The sequence below is a fragment of the Coloeus monedula genome, assembly GCF_965178545.1.
Source record: "Coloeus monedula genome assembly, chromosome: Z".
In the NCBI taxonomy this organism is placed as follows: Eukaryota; Metazoa; Chordata; class Aves; order Passeriformes; family Corvidae; genus Coloeus; species Coloeus monedula.
In genome coordinates this window covers 75,431,630-75,451,852 of record NC_138822.1, presented here as the reverse complement: position 1 = coordinate 75,451,852, position 20,223 = coordinate 75,431,630, and the positions used below count along the sequence as shown (strand labels likewise).

At 63.2% G+C, this 20,223-nt stretch overlaps 3 protein-coding genes across 3 annotated transcripts; 2 read left to right on the top strand and 1 right to left on the bottom strand.

Annotated features, from left to right (window-relative positions):
• Nucleotides 1-307: 307 nt before the first annotated feature.
• Nucleotides 308-12,169, bottom strand: TMEM8B (transmembrane protein 8B; the record flags this gene model as incomplete). Its single annotated transcript, XM_082301705.1, has 14 exons — nucleotides 308-643; nucleotides 839-955; nucleotides 1,030-1,176; nucleotides 1,263-1,441; nucleotides 1,612-1,754; nucleotides 3,088-3,211; nucleotides 3,421-3,517; nucleotides 3,827-4,182; nucleotides 4,408-4,667; nucleotides 4,802-4,935; nucleotides 5,071-5,278; nucleotides 6,371-6,560; nucleotides 10,143-10,218; nucleotides 12,059-12,169. 14 exons carry the CDS (start codon nucleotides 12,167-12,169, stop codon nucleotides 308-310), a joined length of 2,478 nt encoding a protein of 825 aa, XP_082157831.1.
• Nucleotides 12,170-12,272: 103 nt separating this feature from the next.
• Nucleotides 12,273-16,647, top strand: TAF1C (TATA-box binding protein associated factor, RNA polymerase I subunit C; the record flags this gene model as incomplete). Its single annotated transcript, XM_082300961.1, has 14 exons — nucleotides 12,273-12,404; nucleotides 12,493-12,586; nucleotides 12,734-12,840; nucleotides 12,932-13,027; nucleotides 13,108-13,178; nucleotides 13,267-13,514; nucleotides 13,589-13,699; nucleotides 13,811-13,934; nucleotides 14,045-14,116; nucleotides 14,235-14,370; nucleotides 14,465-14,593; nucleotides 14,741-14,915; nucleotides 15,048-15,185; nucleotides 15,473-16,647. The coding sequence occupies 14 exons, from the start codon at nucleotides 12,273-12,275 to the stop codon at nucleotides 16,645-16,647; spliced, it is 2,808 nt and encodes a 935-aa protein (XP_082157087.1).
• Nucleotides 16,648-16,893: 246 nt separating this feature from the next.
• On the top strand, nucleotides 16,894-18,539 carry HINT2 (histidine triad nucleotide binding protein 2). The gene is made up of 5 exons (XM_082302123.1): nucleotides 16,894-16,962; nucleotides 17,796-17,954; nucleotides 18,041-18,145; nucleotides 18,225-18,297; nucleotides 18,401-18,539. Exons 1-5 carry the CDS (start codon nucleotides 16,903-16,905, stop codon nucleotides 18,490-18,492), a joined length of 489 nt encoding a protein of 162 aa, XP_082158249.1. The 5' UTR covers nucleotides 16,894-16,902; the 3' UTR covers nucleotides 18,493-18,539.
• Nucleotides 18,540-20,223: the final 1,684 nt, after the last annotated feature.

Genomic DNA, 20,223 nt, shown 5'->3' with positions numbered 1-20,223 from the left:
GAGACTGTTGCCATTCCTCCCCTCCACACACAGCCACATCCCCTCAGCAACTCCATGGCCTGGCAAAGAGAGGAGGATGGCCCAGCTCAGCCTTGAGACCCCACAGCTCCGCCGCAGACTGAGCAACAGCAACTCCTGGAGACAAGTTCAATCAGGCTGTAATTGGAAGAACAGGGTGGCACAGATGGCTGTGTGCCTGCCCAGAGGAGTCCTGGCACTCCCAGAGATGGGTGGCCAGCAAAGAGAGCGGGTGCCAAGCCCCACAGGGCTGCTGTCCATGCCGGAGGAGTCTGAGCTGGCCTCAGCATCAGCTGGTACAAATACTGTTGATGGAGGCCACGGCAGGGTCGACAAGCCCTAGCTCCTCCTGCTCATTAACGCAGAGCTGGTACCCGCATCCCTTGCGCCGGGGCAGCGGCCCCAGGCGCCTGCTGGGCTTGGCACGGGGCGGCAGCAGGAAGCCGACGCTGCCGGCGATGAGCAGGTGCCAGATGCTGTGGATGTAGAAGTAGTTCTCCTCTGTCTCCACGAAGGCGTAGAGCAGCACGGCCGCCGCCGCGATCAGCGCTCCTGGGCACAGGTAGAAAGCCCAGCGCTTCCAGGTCGGTGGGTAGCAGTGGCGGCGACGGATAGTGCGAGCCGTCTGTGGTGGGGAAAGGGCAGGCTGGAAGGGGGAGCTGCGGCAGGGATGGACACAACCCCTGTGCCATGGTGACACATCCCTCAGGAGCCAGGGAGAGGGGGTCATGGGGAAGGGTGAAGGCAACAGAAGGGAGGTGCTGGCAGGAGCAGGATGCTGAGCGCAGCCAGGTTGGGGACATAAGGGACACCATCTTACCCAGGCGACGGCCATGATCCCCAAAGCGAAAAGGCTGGGCCCCAGCAGATTCCAGAGCCCGTGACGGTCCATCTGCAGAGCCATGGAGAGCAGCATGGCCCCCAGCAGGTACAGCACCTGTGGGGCAGTGGGGCACCCATCAGGATAAATCCCTTCCATGCCTGCCCTGCATGCCCCCTCCCCACACTTGCCTGCTTGACTATGGGCTGGAGCCGGGCCATGGCGATGACAGTGACCCAGACAGACATGAGAGAGCCCAAGAAGTCACAAAACTGCAGCACATCATACTCCATGATGCAGAACACCACAATGCCTGGCTGGTCACAGGCATGGTAAAACTGGGGTAGCAGGGAAAGGGTGTGAGAGCTGCCCTGCACAGCCCCAGCCCCTTGCCTGCCCCTCAGCCACCCCACCCCAGACTCACAGTGGAGAAGAACATGGTGAAGATGTAGACGGCAGCTTCTAGGAGGTAGTGGCTGCGGACAGCAATGGCCACGGGAGGCACAAACATGACATTGCTGAGGCACAACAGCAGCGTGGAGAGGAGCTGGAAGCCATAGGAGAAAGCCTCAGCGTTGTCCGTGCAGCCCCAGCCATTCCAGCCTGTGACCAGGGAGAGCTGCCGTCACCGCTGCAGCACTCGCAGGGGCTGGGGGGTGGAGCAGGGAACCCCCTTTCCAGCACCCTGCAGAGACCTGGCATGAAGGGATATACAACCCGCAAGGAGAAGGGGAGGATGCTGGGGGTCCGTGGGTGCCCGGGGCAGCTCTCACCAGCTTTGCACTCGCAGGCAGCATACAGGTAGTTGTTGGTGCGCAGCAGCTTGCACTGGCCATAGATGCCGCAGTCGTTGATGCAGGGGGAGAGGTAGGCGCGCAGGTACACCTCAGCTGTCACATTAGTGCAAGGCTCAAACCTGGGGGATGGGAGAAGGAGGTCAGCCCTCACCCTGTGCCCTGGAGCAGCTCCTGCCTCTGCCGGAGCCACCTGTCACACCCAGACTTGGCAGGTGATGGGAGACCCAGGGACTGGGCAAGCCTGAAAATGAGCTGCTTTGGTGCTGTGTATGGTAGCTGAGAGCCAGTCCCCAAGGATGCTGTGTGCTTCAATTGTTTGTGCCAGCCTGGGTGAGCAGGAGGAACGTGGCCACGCTTAAACCCCCTCTGCCTTTAGCAGCACACTCAGCTGGTTCCTGTTTCATTTGGATTTTGCTGTGCAAACACTGTGCCCTGCCCTGCAATGCCCGTGTGTGAACCCTTCAGGGAAGGACTGACTGCGACTGGCAACTCAGCGTGAACTAGAAACGCAGCAGAGGAGTCAGGGCAGGCACACCATCCCCACTGCCCCGCGCTGCCCACACACAAGACTCTGGGCACTGCCAGCACCTCCTCAGCTCCAGCACACCAGGAGCACAGATAGCCCCACAGGCCAACAGCACGTACCAGCTGCTGGCTGGGCACACACACACCCCCCAACACACACAAATACGCACGCAGTGCCGGCTGCACTGCTATCCACTGACTGTGTCCTCACACAGTCAAATCTGCACACGCATGCATGAAGAACACACACAGCCCTGACTGCCTGAACTAAGCCCTGACTGCTCCTGCAAATCAGAACAGGCACGCAGAGCTGCGTGTGTGCACCCAAACTTGCATGCAGTGCTGCATCCACACTTGCACCAAACATGCACGCAGCATCATCTGCACTCATGCATCCTTGCACGTACAGACACATAACACACACACACCAGCCCCTCTCCTCCACAGGGCTCCAGGCGGACACAGAGGCCAGGAGCAGAGCCACAGCACAGGACCAGTCCCTGGGGATGCTGAGCAGAGCCGCAGCCTGACCAGAGATGCCCCCTCACACGCAGAGCAGAGCCCTGTCCTCCCAGCGACAGCCCGGTCCCCTCCCGGGCACAGGTACAGATGGGCCCTGCCGCGGAGGCGGAGAGGCACTGACAGATGCCCGGCGTTCGCGAGCTGACAGGCACTTCCTAACCGCGAGACAGAGGGAAGAGCCGCGGGGACCCACAGATGGTCAGGCAGACGCGAGATGGAGCCATCCGTGCCCACGCAGCACTCACACGGTGACACACAGCCCGCAAAGCCGCGTGCACACACAGGAACGGAGACACGCAGCGCAGGGGACAGGCACACCCACAGACCCACGGCACACACCAGCACGGGTCACGCTGGGGACATCCCCCCTGGGGGCACAGGGAGGGGATATGCTGGGGCTCTTACCCGTGCTCCGTGGCACAGAGAGAGCGCAGGCTCAGGTACCAGCTGCCTGTCTGTGGGTAGGGGATCCGCAGGCGGCTGAGGCTGGCTGTGGCATTAACGGAGAGCAGGAAGCCTGCCAGAGACTCTGTGGGCCAGGAGAGATCTGGGTGAGCAGGGGAAGGTGCAGCCCCCTGGCCTGGGCAGAGCTGGAACAGGGACAGAGTACCCTGTGCCAAGCTCCAGGGCCACATGTCCCCATGGTCTCTGTAGCCTCCCCCCACCCAGCCTCTTGCCAGACACAGGGGGGTGTGACCCCATGGATGTGGCAGGATGGACATGCACAGCCCAGTCTACCTGTCTCGCAGGTGACCGAGGTGTTGTCACCAGACGTCAGTGGGACTTCATGGTTTAGACACCCGAACACTGTCACATTCTCACCACACAGGGAGCTCTGATGGCAGAGGAGATGGCCTTAAACCAGTGCCAGGGATGTCCCCTGCTCTGACAGCACTTGGATTGCAGCACACCAACTAGCAGTGCCCTAACCCCACTGCCCATCCCCCAAGAACACTCCAAACCCAGGTTATCATCCTGCCCTTGGAGCACCCTAATCCATTCTCCATCATCCCAAAACTTCACAGCCATTGCCTATGACCCCAGATCCTGTTCCCTGCCCTGTTGCAACCTTGACATCACCCATCTCCCACCCTGCCCCCTGTCCCAAGCTCTGGCCCATTCAGGGTGTATGTGGCCACCTCACCACGTTGAGGCGCAGCTCCAGGTTGAGCACCCCACCACTGTCCAGCACTGGCAGGAGGTTGATGACGAAGACAGCGGGGCGGTCGGGTGGCACTGACACGTTGGGCCCGAAGAAGATGTAGAAGTGAACGGAGAAGGTATCCAGCTCGTTGCGCAGCGTGGGCCGGACAGGCCAGCACCGCTCTCCAGCATGTGAGGTGACAGGGATGGGGACGGGGTGCTTCGTGTCATTGGGGCTGGTGGGCGGAGGGCTGTCCCCCAGCGCCAGCCCGCCCGCGGAGCCAAAGGAGTGGGGCATGTTCATGGAGGCGCTGGAGGGCAGGAAAGGTGGCCGGGCCAGGCTGGGTCGGGAACAGTCTGGAGGGACAGAGCCATCAGCCTGGGCACCACACAGCTCCAGCCCCCTCTTAGTTCCCATGTCCATTTGCAACCCAGCCCCAACACCTCCCAACATACCCATCCCAGCAGAGCTGGTATAACCCTGTGCCCAGCTGGGGACAGATCCTGTGGGCGTCCCTTAACCCCCACACCAAACCAGAGTCAAGACCATGCCTCCACCAACGCCTCCACATGCACCCTCACCTGTGAGCTGCACGGTGACCTGGAAGGAGACGGTGCCCAGCACCCCGGGGTGTTTCTCCACCAGTACGTAGTACCAGTGCTGCCAGAAGGGGAGGTCCTGTGCCAGCTGGCAGGGAGTGTGTTCCCGGCAGTCCAGTGTTGTGGAGTTGTGCAGGGGGGGAGCCTTGGCCCGCACACGCAGCCAGAGCGGGCAGCCCTCAGCCCCACGGCACCGCAGCACCTCCACGAGTACTCGCGATGTGTAGCTGGGCACAAAGACCCTGCGGGACAGCAGTGCCAAGTTGTGCCCATCACTGTGGATTAACAGGGCTGGGGAGGGAACCCAGCGGGATGGGACACCGTTATCTCCCCACCCTGAGCATGCCCCCTCCTTAGGAGACCTTCTCACACTCACTTGTAGAGGCAGGAGCGGTTGTGGGGGGCCATGCTCTGCTCGGTGACATGACCAGGGTACAGCACAGCAATGTTCACCAGGCGCTGCACGATGAGCTGTGGCTGGAAGAGATACTGGCACTCCTCGTAGAGCCCCTGCACCAGAGGAGAATCAGCACACGGCAAGGGGCACAGAGCACGGCCCCCACTGGGGACACCGCCCTGGGCACTGCCAGCGCAGAGCAGTCAGACCCCAGCCCTGCGTCCCCACGGTCCCTCCAGGCCCCTCACCTTGACAGAGATCTTGCCCTCATCTTTGGGCAGGTGGGCAGCCAGGAACCAGTCCCCAGGCAGCGGGCTGGTGACATTGAACACTCCCGTGGTGCGGTTGGGCAGGGTCCAGGTGAGGGTCAGTGCGAAGGAGCCAGGGACAGCTGTGTCCCTGGGGAAGTGCGTGTGCAGCGGGTTAATGACGGAGGGAGCCCCTGAGCGGAAATACCTGCAGGAGAGACAGCAGTCAGCAGGGTGTAGGCTGGGCATCATGGCAGGGCCAGTATGTCCTATATGTGGGTGTCTTTCCTCTGTGCTTAAAGACATCATGGAAGCCATCTGTAAGCTGGGACCTTTTTGGAGACTGTGAGCTTTCTTGAGTGGGTGTTTAAGCAAAACAGTTAATCTATGAGATGCACAAAAGAGTGGAGCCTGCACTGGTCCCGGGAAGATGAATCATGAGGAAGGAGCGTATATGTTGTCTGGGTTTTGGCTGGGATAGGGTTCGTTTTCTTCTTAGGGGCTGGTACTGTGCTGTGTTTTGGATTTAGTATGAGAACAATGTTGATAACACACTGACTTTTCAGTTATTGCTCAGCAGCACTCAGCCTAAAACACTTTTCAGTGTCCCATGCTCTGCCAGAGAGCAGGTGCACAAGATGCCAGAAGGGAGCATGGCTTGGAGAGCTCGCACAAACTAGCCAAAGGGATATATTCCACACCATATAGAACATATTCCATTCCATACAGAGCATCCTGCCCAGTGTATAAACTTGGGATAGTTGGCAGGGAGCCACCAACAACTGCCGGGGAACAGGCTGGGCATCAGTCAGCATGTGGTGAGCAACTGTGTGATGAATCACTCATCTTTCTTGGGTTTTATTTCTCTCTCTCCTTTTTGTTACTGTTGTTATTATTATTACTATTATTGTTGTTGTAGCTGTTTTATCATTAGTGTTATTGGCATATTTATTTTGATTAGTAAACTGTTTTTATCTCAACCCACGAGTTTTACTTTTTTTCCCATGGTTTCTCCTCCCCACCGGGGGAGCAGGGGGGGGATGAGCAAGCAGCTGTGTGGTACCCAGTTGGCAACCTGCTCTAATGGAACATGTCCCATGGCAGCAGGTTGGAACAAGATGATCTTTAATGTCCTTTACAACCCAAAGCATTCTGTGATTCTATGATTCTTTGACTCTATATGTACATGTGCTTGTGGAAGCAAAGAAGCAGGCAAGAGCGGACAAGCTGTGGGGCAAACCCAGGCAGGAGCAGCAGAGGCAGGCAGGAAGGAAACAGGCAGGGCAGGCTGCTTACTCACACGGTGATGCTACGGTCTGGGCATTGATCCCCAAAGGTGCCACCTTGCTCCTTGAAGGTGATGAGGTTCCAGACGGCGATGACTGTGTCCTCGGGAATGTGGAAGTGGAAGAGCTCGATGCTGGCAAAGGAGCGGAAGGGGCTGAGCTTGCGTGGTGTGCGGGTGAAGTAGTCGGTCACAAAGAGCCCATCTGCAAAGGAGACCCGAGGGGCTCTCAGCAGGGTAAAGGACTGGGGAGGGGGTTGTGTAGCACCCCTCCCAGAGCAGGCCCACCACCCAGGCTCTGAGTATGTTGCAAGTGTCCAGCAGCCTGGAGGCAGGAGGGGCTGGGACAGTGCCATTTCAGTGAGTCCCCAGGGCTGATGTCAGCTATCCCCAGCTGTGTCTCCCAGCCCTGGCAGACTCGGCATCATTCCTGGTTCAGCACTGCCTCGAGCCTGACAGTTCACAGAGCTGTGGGACTGATGGTTTGTAGCCCGAGGAGCCCACCGCCCTGGCTCCTCATGCTCTGCTCCCTGCATTTTACCTGTAATAAAGGGACATTCTTCGTGGCTTCAGCCATGCTCTAGCAGGTCAGGTCCCACAGGAACACAGATTCCCTCTCACCTGCCTGCTGGGGAGGCTCAGCACTGAGCCCATCATCAAGTGCCACGAGAAGAAGGAGGGAGCAGAGCACTTTCCTGCACAGCCTCCCAGCTCTCCTGTGGTTTGTGGAGGAGGAACGGTGCACATATGTGTGCACATATGCACACGTGGGTGCTGTCTGCACGCATGGCAGAGTGGAGGCATGCAAACCCACGTCCATGGGGGTGTGTGCCTGTGCACAGCCCCATATCTGAAAGACACTTCCTGCAAGCCCACAGCACACACGGGGGCCACCTCCCTCTGACCAGCTGCCTGGCAGTTTGATTTTCAGGGATTTCCAGGAGCCCCAGCAGCAGAGAGGCAGTCACTTCTTTGTCACAATGGAGAGCAGGACTTGAGACAGCAGCCGTAACTTCACCTACCATTACCACACTACACCAGTGCCGGCTTGGGAGACCCATCTATTATTCCCCAGAGACACAGTAAGAATGAGATACTCCTCTTCACAAGCTGCTGGAAATGGGGAGGCCAGCAGAGGGTGGGCTGGGAGCAGGTCTGTGCCCAAGAGGACTCGTCCAGCGTGGAGTGGGATAGCTGAGAAGAGGGTCTGCTTTGCACCGCATGTTCCTGGCCGGGAGTGTGCGCATGTGCTTGTGTGCACGTGTGTTTGTGCTGCGTGTGTGCAGCCCCAGCAGGCTGTACACTGACATGCATCTGCTCCCTTGTCTGGAACAAAGGCAGCTCCCCCTCCCCTTCACTGCCAGCCGGCACAAGCCAAGCATGAAACACCTGTCTCCTCAATGCAAGAGCATCCGATCCCAATTTTTCCACCAGGAACCACCAGGTCACTCCACAGCCCCACGTGGGGACAGTGACCTGGCAGGAGACCCCAGGGAGGGTGTTGAACACAACTCCAGAAGGGGAGCTGGGGGAAGGACCCGGAGCCAGTCCCAGCACAGCCCCCTCATGCTCACGCGCCCAGGGCAAGGGGAGGGAACTAGCTACACACAGAGGGTCAGTCTGAGGCGCCGTGGCAGTGCAGCCAGAGCACGGGAGAGGTGCTGAAGGATGGAGCGGGACTGCTATCCATGGAAGCGGAGTGGATGGAAGGAGAAAAGCCAAAGCCCCTCTGCTTCAGGCCAGCAGCCGGAGCCGCAGGACCCCAAACCCGGTGCCACAGTCTCAGGTCGTGGCCGGCGGTCAGCACCGCGGACAGCTCCGCGGCTGGCGGTCAGCACCGCGCACAGCTCCCGCTGTCGCCCCACAGCTGCACCCCGGCACCGGCAGCCCCCGGACAGCTGCCCCCTTCCCAGGGAATGCCCCCTCCAAGCCCCCAAGTATCCTTCCGCATCCCGGTTACTAAGCCAGCTCCGTGCCCCACAGCGTGCTCCTGGTCTCACATACTCCCGTCGATGTATCCCCTCGCATATCCTGACGCCCCGCTGGACACACACCCCCGTCTCTGCAGGCTGTCCATCTCCGCTGCCCCCTGCACGCACACAGCCTTCTGCCCTGCATCTGCAGCCCCCCGGGCCCACTCACTGCCCACGCACACGCCTCCCTCCCAGGGTGTTCACTGCCTGTGCGTTGCCTGCGTCCTCCTCGCACACACAACTCTGTGCCCCACTGCACATCTGTCTCCATGCCCCAGTGCATGGGTACACCGTGCCCCACAGCATGCTCATCACCGTGCCCCCCTGCACGCACATCCACGCATCCCATTCCACACACATCCAGTACCCTCTACGCAGGCATCCCTGTATCCCGTTATGCAAACACCCCCCTGCACACGCATCTCTGCACATATCGCACCCACCTCATGTCCCAGTGTACATGCGCCCCGTGACCCATGGCACCCCACACCCAACTGGGGACACCTCTGTACTCTGCTGCATACGCGCCCCAAACCCCACTGCATGCTCGTCCCATCCCTTGTGCCACACTCACCGTGTCCCATCACGTGTGCACCCCACATCCCAGGATACCATCCCCCCATTGCTGCGCCCTTGTGCTCCATTCTCACCCACACCCTGCCCCACTACACGCAAACCCCACATCTCATTGCTCGTGTAGCTCATCCCAACCTACACACGTACCCATTCCAAACTCATCCCCTGCACCCCACCACACGGACCCCTGCACCCCACACCTGCAGCCCTTCTGCCCACCGCATCTCCCCACTCCCTTCCCCACTGCATGCACACCCCACATCCCATTATTCGTGTACCTCACACCCATCCCACGCTCATCCCTCTGCCCCACGGCACCTCACAGAGCCCTGAGGCTCACACCTCCAGCCCTCCTGCCCACCACACACACCCCCGTGCTCCATTCCCACCTGCCTCCCGCCCCACTGTGTGCACACCCCACATCCCATTGCTCGTGTACCTCACGCCCACTACAGGCTCATCCCCACCGCCCCTCAGGCACCGTGTCCTGTGCTCCACTGCACGGACCCCCCTGCCTGCATCCCCCTGCCCACCGCACACACGCCCGTGCTCCATTCCCACCCGCCCCACTGCACGCACACCCCACATCCCATGGCTCGCGTACCTCACACCCATCCCAAGTTCATCCCTTGAGCCCCGCCGCGCGGACCCCCGCGCCCCACACCTCCTGACCAGCGCACACGCCCCCGTGTTCCGTCCTCACCCGCCCCCCGCCCCACTGAGCGCATCCCCCACATCCCATTGCTCCCGTACCTCACACCCATCCCAAGCTCATCCCTTGCGTCCCGCCGCAAGGACCCCCGCTCTCCGCTCCAGCATCTCTCCCACCCACGGCACACACGTCCCCCGCGCTGTCGCCGGCACCCTCGACGTGCGCTCCCGCGCCCCGTCCCGCGCTCGTCCCGCCGCCCCACACCCGCGCCCCCCGCCCCAGTCTCCCGGCGGAGCTCACCGGCGGCGGGCGGCGGCAGGAGCAGGAGCGGCAGGAGCAGCAGCGGGAGCGGCAGCGGGAGGGGCTGCCCGCCGCCCCCGCCGCCCCGCCGGGCCATCGCCGCCGCCGCCGCCGCGGCTGCCGTGGGGCGCGCGCCTCCGGCCGCCCCGCCGCGCACCGGCGGCCCTGACGTCACCCGCCCCGCCCACCGGGGCCGCCTCCCGCGCCGCCATTGGCCTCCGCGCGCGTCAATCACCGGCGGTCGTACCACGCCCCGCCCACCCCGGGAGACAATTACCCCCCCCACCTTTCCCCGCGGCGTGGACCCGGCGCTGACCGGGGCACCGGGGGACAGCGACACGGGCGGGAATGGAGATGGGAGCCTGCGGGAAAGGGACACCGGGCTGAAACCCGATATACGGGCCGGGAAGGGGGGCACAGGGCTGGGGACAGGGACATGGCGCGGGGGACCGGGACACGGGGCTGGAACGGAGATCTGAGCCGGGAACGGGGGCACCGGGCACAGGGACACCGGTGGGGAGAGGAACCCGGTCTGGGGGCAGGAATATGGTGTTGGAACTGAGATACGGGCCGGTAATGGGGTCGCGGGGCCATGGTGCTGGAGACAAGGATGTAAGCTGGGAACAGAGATACGGGGCTGAGGGACAGGAACATGGGGCTGCAGACAGGGACATAGGCTGGGGGAGAGGGACGTGGGGCTGGAGACAGAAACAATGAGTGGGGACAGTGATGTGGGTCTGGAGGACAGGGACAGTGGCCTGGGGACAGGAATATAGGGCTAGTGGAGAGGGACATGGAGCTGCGAAAAGGACGAGAGGCAGTGAGGGCTACCTATGGGGCTGGAGGGGGTGGGGCTACCTATGGGGACTGTGTAAGGGGGTCAGGTGGTTTTCTACCAGTGGCTACCACCTTCTTACAGAAAATGGTGGCATGTGTCTTACAGAGGAGGCGTTCCACAGAGGGGGTCTGGGCACCACCTGCGGGGATGAGGGCATCTTGACTGGAAATCTCATCATGCTTTCCCACACTCCCTGACATCATCCCCAGGCTCCCCTGACATCACCATCCCCCTTGGCCATGATGGAGGCAGCAAGTTACTACTCATGGGAATGCTCCTCTCTCATCCTGTGCTCCCCACGGGGCACCCTGGGAGCTGCAGTAGGAGCAGCCACCCCACCATGTCCCAGCCTGACTGCCCAGCAACTCTCCCCAGAGCACAGAACATCTCCAGGCATGGATGGGGGTCCCCTCCCCAATGCAGACCTCACCAGCACAGCTCTGGGGTCAGTGGGCGCTGGGACAGGGATGTATGAGGACCGTGGTCCCTTCTGGAGAAAGCTGGTCATGCTCTCCTTGGGAAACGGACAAGGGAACTTGTCTCTCCTCCAGATACTCTCCAAGAGCTCCAGGGTCCCATCAGAGCCCCATGGGACTAACTTGAACTCTGTGTGGGTACCCATGGGGGTCTGGGGCCAGGTGAGTCCCTCAAGGGGAGCCAGCAACCACCCTGTGGGGAGAAAAGAGCACAGAGCTGGGGTGGCAGTGGGTCACCAAGGCCAAGCAGGTATGAGGAAGGGCAGGGTGGGATGGGGGAACTGGACTAAACCTTCCAGGAGCCACACTTCAACCTCACACCCCCAGATATTTGAGACTGTACCGTGTCCCCACACCCTGCTGGTATGTGGAGTGCCCCATGGCCACACAACTGGGGCCACGGAAAACCAGGTATGCCCATAGCAGGACTCACGGTGGGGTTTCACTGCTCTCCAGGCGAGCAGAGGGGAACAGTGCTCCTACCCCTGCCCATTCCCCGGTGGGCTCCTGTCCTCATGGCTCCCCGGTGCCGGTCCTGGTCCGGCCCTATCTCACTGTTCCCCCCACCCGTCCCTGTCCCGTTCCCATCCCGGTCCCACCGCTTTCCCCCCGCCCGTCCCTGTCCCGTTCCCATCCCGGTCCCACCGCTTTCCCCCACCCGTCCCTGTCCCGTTCCCATCCCGGTCCCACCGCTTTCCCCCACCCGTCCCTGTCCCGTTCCCATCCCGGTCCCACCGCTTTCCCCCCGCCCGTCCCTGTCCCGTTCCCATCCCGGTCCCACCGCTTTCCCCCGCCCGTCCCTGTCCCGTTCCCATCCCGGTCCCGTGCCATTCCCGTGCCATTCCCGTGCCATTCCCGTGCCTGTTCCCCCGGGGCCGTGCGTTTTACCCTCCGGCCGCCAGGGGGCGGTGGCGCCCCGCGTGTCTGTGCCACCGGTGGCGCTCTGTCCCGCTGCGTTCCCGAGCGCTGATTGGTGCGCGGCCGCAGCGGCGCGACCATGACGCCATGCCCGGTGGCCATTCCCGGTGGTCGCGCCATCCCCACAGGGCAGCGGGACCGCCGGCCCAGCCGCGTGCCGCTCCCGGTGCCCGGTACCGCGGCCATGGAGTTCCCGGCCGCTCTCTTCCCGTCCTACTTCGGCGCCGGCCCGCCGCGGGAGGAGGGTGGCCCCGCGCCGGTCGCCGGCTGGGGCGAGCACGGGCAGGTGCTGGAGGGTGGCCCCGGCCGCCGCCAGGTGAGGTCCTGCCGGGGGTCCATGCCGGCCGAGGGAGCCGGCAGGACGTTCGGGGGCCGCTCTGACTCTCCCCCTTCGCTCCCCGCAGGCGCAGCCGGCGTTCGTGCCCCGCCGTGGCGCGACGGGCGAGAGGTGGGAAGCCGCCGACGCTGCGGCCGTGCCGCTGCTGCTGCCCAGGGCGGGTGAGAGCCGCAGGAGCGGGAGGGAGCTCGCTGCACGGGGCCTTCGGGGGACATCCCTTCCACCTCTATCCCTGCCGCTGTCCCGCGGTGCTGAGTGGTTTCCCGGTGCTCGTATGGTGCCAGGCGGCCTCTGCCCTCTCCCCGCAGGCTGCTGGATCCCCTCGCCCGCACCTCAGGACATCCTGTACCGCAGCGGCCTGTGCAAGAAGCTCCGGGCAGGCAAGTCTGGAGCCACTCTGGATTTCGCCCGGCAGGTGAGATTTGAGGTGTTGCATCCCGTCAAGGACCTGGGGGGCAGCGTGGGAGCTTCGCATGCACTGACCCTTTCCCGTCCTTCCCACACAGCTGGGTCATTTCTTTGTGGATCACCCAGAAGATGCTTTTGGCTCCCTGGGGCACCTGCTGCACAAGAACTTCTACCTGGGCAACTCCAAGCTGAAGGTCACTGTCTGTCCACGGATAACAGTGCTGTTCCCCACCCTTCCCTTGCCAGTCTCAACCTCTGCCCCCTCCTCCTGTAGAGACCAGCCCGGAATAGCACCATACGGATGACAGCCCTGGTGGAGGACATCGACCGCCTGGAGGCCCGACGGTGAGTGTCCCCATGTCCCCTGCCCTGCAGAGGTCTTGGGGGGGATCCTGCTCTGTCCCCCCACCTAATGCTGTCCCATGCCCTGCAGCGGCTGCCCCCGGCAACACTTGGCCTCCCGCCTACGCTGGTTCTCCCACCTCTGCCGTGACTGGCTCTTCGAGGTGCCGCTGGGGCTGCTGGCAGACTGCCTGCACGAGGAGCTGATGCAGCAGTGGTCCACCCTGCTCTTTGATGACAGCCTCACAGGGGGAGCACTGGCCTGGCTGCCCGCTGAAGATGGGGGGACACCCATGGGCCGCCTCGTGCACCCCGGAGGGAAGGCCATGAACCACCTCTGTATCCTTCCCCATGGGGTGTCCCTGGGGAGGGAAGTGTGGGTTGTGTTGCACCACCCTTAGCCAGCATCCCAGATTTCCAGGACGTGGTGCTAGAGGAGCTGCCCCGTGCCCGGGGCTCCCCAGCGCAGTTTGAGCTCAGTGGGCATGTCCGGCAAGTGGCTGCAGCCCGTGTGGATGGGGAAGGTGAGCCAGCTGTGGAATCCACATCTTGAGGCAGACAGGACATAGGGAGGAGGGGCAGCAGGGGCTCCTGGAATGCTGCCAGCTCACATGCCACCTCCTTTCCCCTGACAGATTTTGTTGGGGTCCGCTCAGACTATCACTGTGGTGTTTGGAGGGTGCCGGGCAGGACAGGGGCAGCTCCCGCCCCACTACAGGTCATCCGCACCGACGTGCCTGCCTCCTGCCTCACTGTCAGGTAGGTGTTGGAGGAAGGGGCTGTGAGAGGAGGGAGTTCTGCTGGTGCAGCTCTGCTCCCTGTGGTGGGTGCTGTTGCGCCATGGTGATGCTGTGCTCCCCATCCTGCAGCCCTCACCTTCCCGGGGAGCTGTCTGTCTGCACCCAGAGTGGGACCGTCTACCTCTGGAGCGTCGGGACTGGGTGAGATAGGGCACTCATGGCCATCTAGGGACTCATGCAGACAGTGGAGTCCCAGGGGTGGAGGAGCCAAAGTGACAGGGTAGCCCTGCCCCATGCCAATACTGCTGTCTCCCCACAGGCTGCAGCAGCTCCGCCATGACCCCCAGACCATGTTTTTTCGGGACCATTCACCCTGGCGCTGGAGTGACTTCACTGCACACCCACGGGTGCTCAGCTGTGCTGACCGCACGGGCCTGCAGTGCCTCGATGCCCGGGTGAGCCTGGGAGGGTGGGTTTGGGGCTTGGGGCAGGCAGGGAAGAGGGTTCCTCAGCCCAAAGTGCTGACCGTGCCCCATTCTACTGCTGCAGGCCCCCAAGAAATGCCACTTCGACTTGTTCAAGGTGGGCGAGGAAGCTGGCTGCCAGCAGGGCGAGCGTGTGGTGCTGCCCATGTACCTGGGCAGGGCTCACCCCTCACAGTATCTTGTCACCACCCAGGTGAGCCCCACCACAGCTGGGAGCTGGGGGAGACACCCTGCACAGCTGCATCTCCCAGTGCCTATGGGGCATGGAGATCTCCCAGCTGAGGGGAGCTGCCGCAGCGTGTTGGGGTGTGCCCCGTCTGAGTTGAGACTCCTGTCCTAGTTCTCTGTGTATGTGCTGGACGAGCGGTTGCCACTTGTGCCTGTTTTGAAGTGGGCACACATGATGAAGGCCCCTCCACTATTTGCACACCTGATGCCAGGGAATCCCGGGAGGGGCCACCAGGTGCTGCTCGGCGCATCCCGCACCCAGGAGCTGTTGCTGTTGCAATACCGGGGTAAGAGATCAAGCTTCAGGGGTGCTGCAGGGCCAGGGCTCCTCTGTGCCCACATCCCAGCCTCTTTGCTGCTGGGATCAGCTGCTGTTTGGCATCTGTGCTCACTGGTAAGTTTTTTGGGTGTTTCTTCAGGGGGCAGCCAGTCAGCCTGTCAGCTGGCGGGGACTCCACAGAAGCTACACAGCATGGGGGGGTGCCTGCAGCACCTGCCCACCCAGCTCCCACACCGCCAACACCTGCTCCAGCAGCGCCTCGAAGCCCCGGCAGCAGGTGAGTGTCCCACACTGCCCCAGGCTGCAGGTCCTGGTGTGGGAGAACGTGGAATGGAGTGGGAGTGTAGCCCCTGTTGTGGCCTGGCTGGAGGGTGGCTGAAAAAGCAAAAGCAAAGCCCCAAACAATCCTGTGCAAGAGATGAATGACTTAGAAAACGATGTTCAGGGCAGGAACCAGCAGTGAATGTGCCCACTGAGGGGTGGAGGCAGCCCCCACTTCTGGCCATGGCCCTGGAGTATCCCCAGGACTGAACCCTGGTGACAATGCCTTGCCTGTTCCCACAGGGCTGACTGCCACGCTGCAGGAGGATGGGCCACACAAGTCCATGGTGGTTTTCCAGCTCTCTGAGGCTGGGGATGTCTTCTGCCAGAGGCTGACCCACAAGGCAGCACAGCCCCCTGCACCCCCATCGAGGGATGAGGCCACAACAGCCCCTGGCTCTTCCCCTCTCTTTGAGGCTCCAGCCAGCAGCCCACAGGGCTTGGGCGGTGAGGAAGAAGAGGAGGAAGAGCAAACATTCTACTTGTCCAACCTGGAGGTGATTATCAATGAGGAGGAAGAGGAGGAGGATGTGGGAACACCAGCACCCCTGGAGGAAGCTGAACTGCAGGAGCCCTGTGCCAGTCCCCAGCCCTCCCTGGCAGTACCCAGCCCAGCTGCAGCCCTGCGGTACCGCCGCTGGCTGAGGGCCCTTTCCAGGGTCTGCAGGGATCCCCCTCGGCACACCTGGCACCCTAGCCTCAGCCAGAGGCGCCTCTTCACCCGCAGAGATCTGCAGGGGCCGGCGGGCCCCAGCAACCTGCAGAGGCAGATGCGCCAGCGGCTGCACCAAGCCATGCGGGAAGGTGGTCGCATCCAGCGCTGGGGGCTTTCAACCATCCAGCCCCCTCCCCTGCCACAGACCCTGGAGCCGGCAGGGGCTCCAGACCCCCTAAGCGCCCGTCTGACAGCGGCCTGGGCTGGGGACTGGGAGCAGTGGTGGGAGGAGAGGACGAGCTTCAGTGTGGCGCAGAGACAGCAGGCACTGCGGGAGCGTCGGCGGCGACAGAAGCGAGCCCGGGGCCGCCGCAGCCTTTCGGCCAGCTTCACCTCCTCCCTCACCTACCAGTCTGAGCTGTCCGAGCTGAGTGATGCGGGCCCCCCGCTGCTCTCCCCCGGCCACCCACCCGTTCTCTCCCAGGAGGGCTCCCCACCAGCAGGCAGCCCCGCAGTTCGCAGCCCTCCGACCTCACCGGCACCCGATGAAGCCCTGCTGTCCTCACAGAGCCTGCGCTGCCGCGGCATCCCCAAGGAGCGTCGGAAAACGCTGCGGGACTATCTGTCCGTGTGGGCCGAGGGGCCACCCGAGCCCCCAGAGCCCCCTGGCAGCCAGGCCAGCCAGCTGTGCATCCCTTCTTCCCAGAGCCAGTTGTCCTCCGCCTCGCAGCCCCGCCGCAAGCGCCCACGAATGGGCTTCTGAGTGCAAATAAACGTGCTTGGTACAGCCTCTCTCCCGGGGTCTTCAATTGCTTGGTCAGGGCACCCACCCTTGGGGCAGGGGAGGTTGGGCGGGACGCCCGGGGTCGAGACTGCCCCCGAGGAGGGAGTGACCGTCTTCCCCGGTCGGAGGGTCCCCGCCGGGATGCTCCGAAGCGTGGGTCGCCCACAGGGCGGGCGCGGGCGCTTTAAGGAGGCGTGGAGCAGGGGCGGGGTGTGAGTGGCGGGGGCGGGAGCGATGGCCATGGCGGCGGTGTTCGCGCGGGCGCTGGCTCGGGGCGCGCTGCGCCCGGGGCAGGTGGGTGCGGGGAGACTCGGGGATGGGGGGGAGCCGGGATGAAGGGGATGCACCGGGATGAGGGGCGTGGGGGGTAACAGGGACACCGGAACGGGTCCGCATCATGCTCGCCACTGCTTCCACCTTCGGGCAAAGTCGGCGACGGCCATGAGCGGGGCCCGCGCACCCCCACGCCACGGCACGGGGCCTCGGCGCAGCTGTGTGCATCCACCCGCACCCCAGCCCGCGCCCCCGTGGGCACAGCCCCCTCCTCGGCACCCCCGAGGGCGGAGATCCCTGTCTACCCCGTGGACAGTCCTGTTTCCCCCGTGACCACAGTCCCTTGTCACCCCTGTTGGCACAGCCCACTGTCGAGGCTGTGGACAGTCCTCTGTCACCCCTGTGGGTACAGCCTGGGCATCTGCCCCCCTTACTCCTGTGCGCGTTACTCCCGCGTGCACCTCCCTGTTGCCCCATGTGTGTCCCCCTGTCACACCCAAGCGTCACCCCCACGTGCACCCCACCATCACCCCTATGTGCACCCCCAGGACCCCAGTATGAATCCCACCACTCTCCACGTGCATCTCCCATCACATCACCCATCACCCCATGCAGTACTCCGATCACCCCCACATGCATCCCCCACCCGTACCCAGCTTGCACTCCGTGTCACCCCCATGTGCCTCCCCCCACGTATCCCCCTGCCATTCCCACGTGCACCCCACCATCACCCCCACGTGTTCCCCTCCATCACCCTTGCACGCGTGTTCCCCACGTGCCCTGGCCCACCCCGGCGGCGGTGTCCTTGTCCTTGACCCCCCGGGCACAGGCTGTAAGCCCCCTGTGCCCCTCAGCCCCTGCGGTGCATGTCGGTGCCTGGCGGGCAGGACGGGGAGGTGGGCAAGGCACAGCGGGCAGCGGCGGCCGGCGAGAAGGCAGGCGGGCAGCCTACCATCTTCAGCAAGATCATCGACCGCACCATCCCTGCCACCATCCTCTATGAAGATGACAAGGTAGCTGGGACAGCACGACCTATGTCCCCACTGGGGCACGGGGGCAGAACCCACGGGTGTGGGGCTTACCCTGCTCCCCTTGGTAGTGCCTGGTCTTCCGTGATGTGGCTCCTCAAGCCCCTGTGCACTTCCTGGTGATCCCCAAGTGCCCCATCCCCCGGATCAGCCACGTGGGTCCCCAAGACACTGAGGTGAGTCCAGAGAGGTCCCTGGGACACTGCTGGTGGGGGGGTCATACAGTGCTGATGCTGCCACTCCCCCTCTTTTCAGCTGCTGGGGCACTTGATAGTGGTGGCAGCACGCACGGCGCAGGCAGAGGGGCTGGCTGATGGCTACCGCCTTGGTGAGTTGGTATCCCCTGCTGTGCTGTGGGGCAGGACCCTCACTGGTATTCCTGGGGGCTGGGGACACAGAGGGTGGCCTGACCCTTGTACCTCTCCTGACAGTGATCAACGATGGGAAGCACGGTGCACAGTCTGTCTACCACTTGCACCTCCATGTGCTGGGGGGGCGGCAGATGGGCTGGCCCCCTGGCTAACCCCCACTACCCACTTGCCCCCCAATAAAGCATCCCCTTGGCGGTGACTTCAGTGGCTCTGCATCAGGGTGGCATTCTGGGGGGTGGAGGTGGCTGGCCTGGGCGGGACTGGCCTCCATTGTCACAGCAGTAGAGAGTTGGTACCCTGCTTTTTGCAGAGGGTCTGGGCTCCACACATACCAACCTGCCCCATGCTGGAGATGATCTGGAGCCCTACAGTTGAAGCAGAAGCAGAAGCCTACAGCTCACAGGCAAAAGACTCATCTTGGTGCTGGGCTGGGGGAGCAGGCTGGGTGCCACAAGGGTGTCCCCAAGTGGGGGAACATCCCTGGGGTATCAGTAGCACACCATGTTCAGGGCTGCCCACCCAGCCTCACTGCCATCACACAGTCCCTGTTCTGCCTCACATCGCCTCCCGGCCAGCACCCCCATGTTGCCGCCAGAGCCCTGTACTGGACGCTGATGTTTCCCTGCTTTTCACAACCAGTTAATTGCACTTGATTGATCTAAAAGCCCTCAGAGCAGGCTTGTGTACTTCTGCATGTGTACTTCTCATCCACCCCAGAGGGGCCTCTCTGGGAGCTCACAGGAGGTTCATATCCCTGAGCAGAGCACAGGGCAGGACAGGCTGCATGGTGGGTGGACCTGCTGCCCCCTCCATGTACACATACCCGTGTACTCCCCCCCACCGCAGCCACTACATTGCTTCCATGTGCACTGCCATGCAAAACTCAACTGCACTGCTCACCCCAGACCGCCCCCCCCCAACTATGCACCTCCGAGGGAAACTCTATCGCTCGCCCCAGAGCCCCTAGCCACACACTGAGAAAAACACATTGCACCCTTCGCTCCAAACCCCACAACTGTGAACCACCGAGGGAAACTGCACGCTCCAGACCCCCGTGCACACAAAGCACCGCCGGCTCTGTGCCCGCACGGCGCTGTTTACAGGCCTTGACCGCGCCCTCGTGCCTGCACGTGTCGCCGCCGGCCCCGTGAGGGGAGCACACGGGGGGCTCGGCGCATGCGGCCGCCCGCTCCCTGCCGCGTGCCTCCCGCGCCCGCTGCTCCGCGGCCGGCTGCCGTGGCTATATTTAGTGGCAGGGGCCGGTGCTGGCGCGGTGCACGGCCCACCTGGCACCGCCGTCGGGACCGCCTGGGCCCCCGCCAGCCGCCGCGCAGGGGACCGCAGCCCGCCGGGGAGAATGGCGGCTCTGTTCATCCCCCGGCTCGGTGGCGCTGGCGGCGGGGGGCCCCCGGGAGCTGTGTGGGGCTGTGGCAGAGCCCAGTCACTTCCCACACATACACACCCAGTATAGTATGGGGAACGTTTTTGGGGTGTAAATGAGCCTTAAAATTGTTGATATTGCTGCTTCCTGCCTCTGAGGCTCAGTGCCGGCTGGGGCCACTCTTGGACTCGGAACAGCCCTGCCTCAGGGATGTGTACCCCAAAGAGGGGTTGGGTGTCCCTGGGGAGGTGGGGACGCTAAAGAGGGCTCAGGGATCCCCAGGACATTATCTCCCAGGGCTCGCCCAGAGCAGTCCCCCAGGGAGTGCTGGCCTGGGCACAGGGCACAGGGCACGGGCTGGCACGCAAGGTCGGGGCCAGTCGTCTGCAATCGCGTTTCTTCCTGTGCCAGGTTTATTTTGTCAGTCCCCGGGCAGCGGCGGGGCAGGACAGTGGTCACAGCCCCATGGGGCCGAGGTGGGGGGAGACCGAGGCCAAGGGCT

Coding starts and splice junctions, on each gene's coding strand:
- HINT2 (XM_082302123.1), top strand. CDS start 16,903: ATGGCCATGGCGGCGGTGTTCGCGCGGGCGCTGGCTCGGGGCGCGCTG. Junction 16,963..17,795: donor GCGCGCTGCGCCCGGGGCAG/GTGGGTGCGGGG, acceptor TGTGCCCCTCAG/CCCCTGCGGTGCATGTCGGT. Junction 18,298..18,400: donor GGCTGATGGCTACCGCCTTG/GTGAGTTGGTAT, acceptor CTCTCCTGACAG/TGATCAACGATGGGAAGCAC.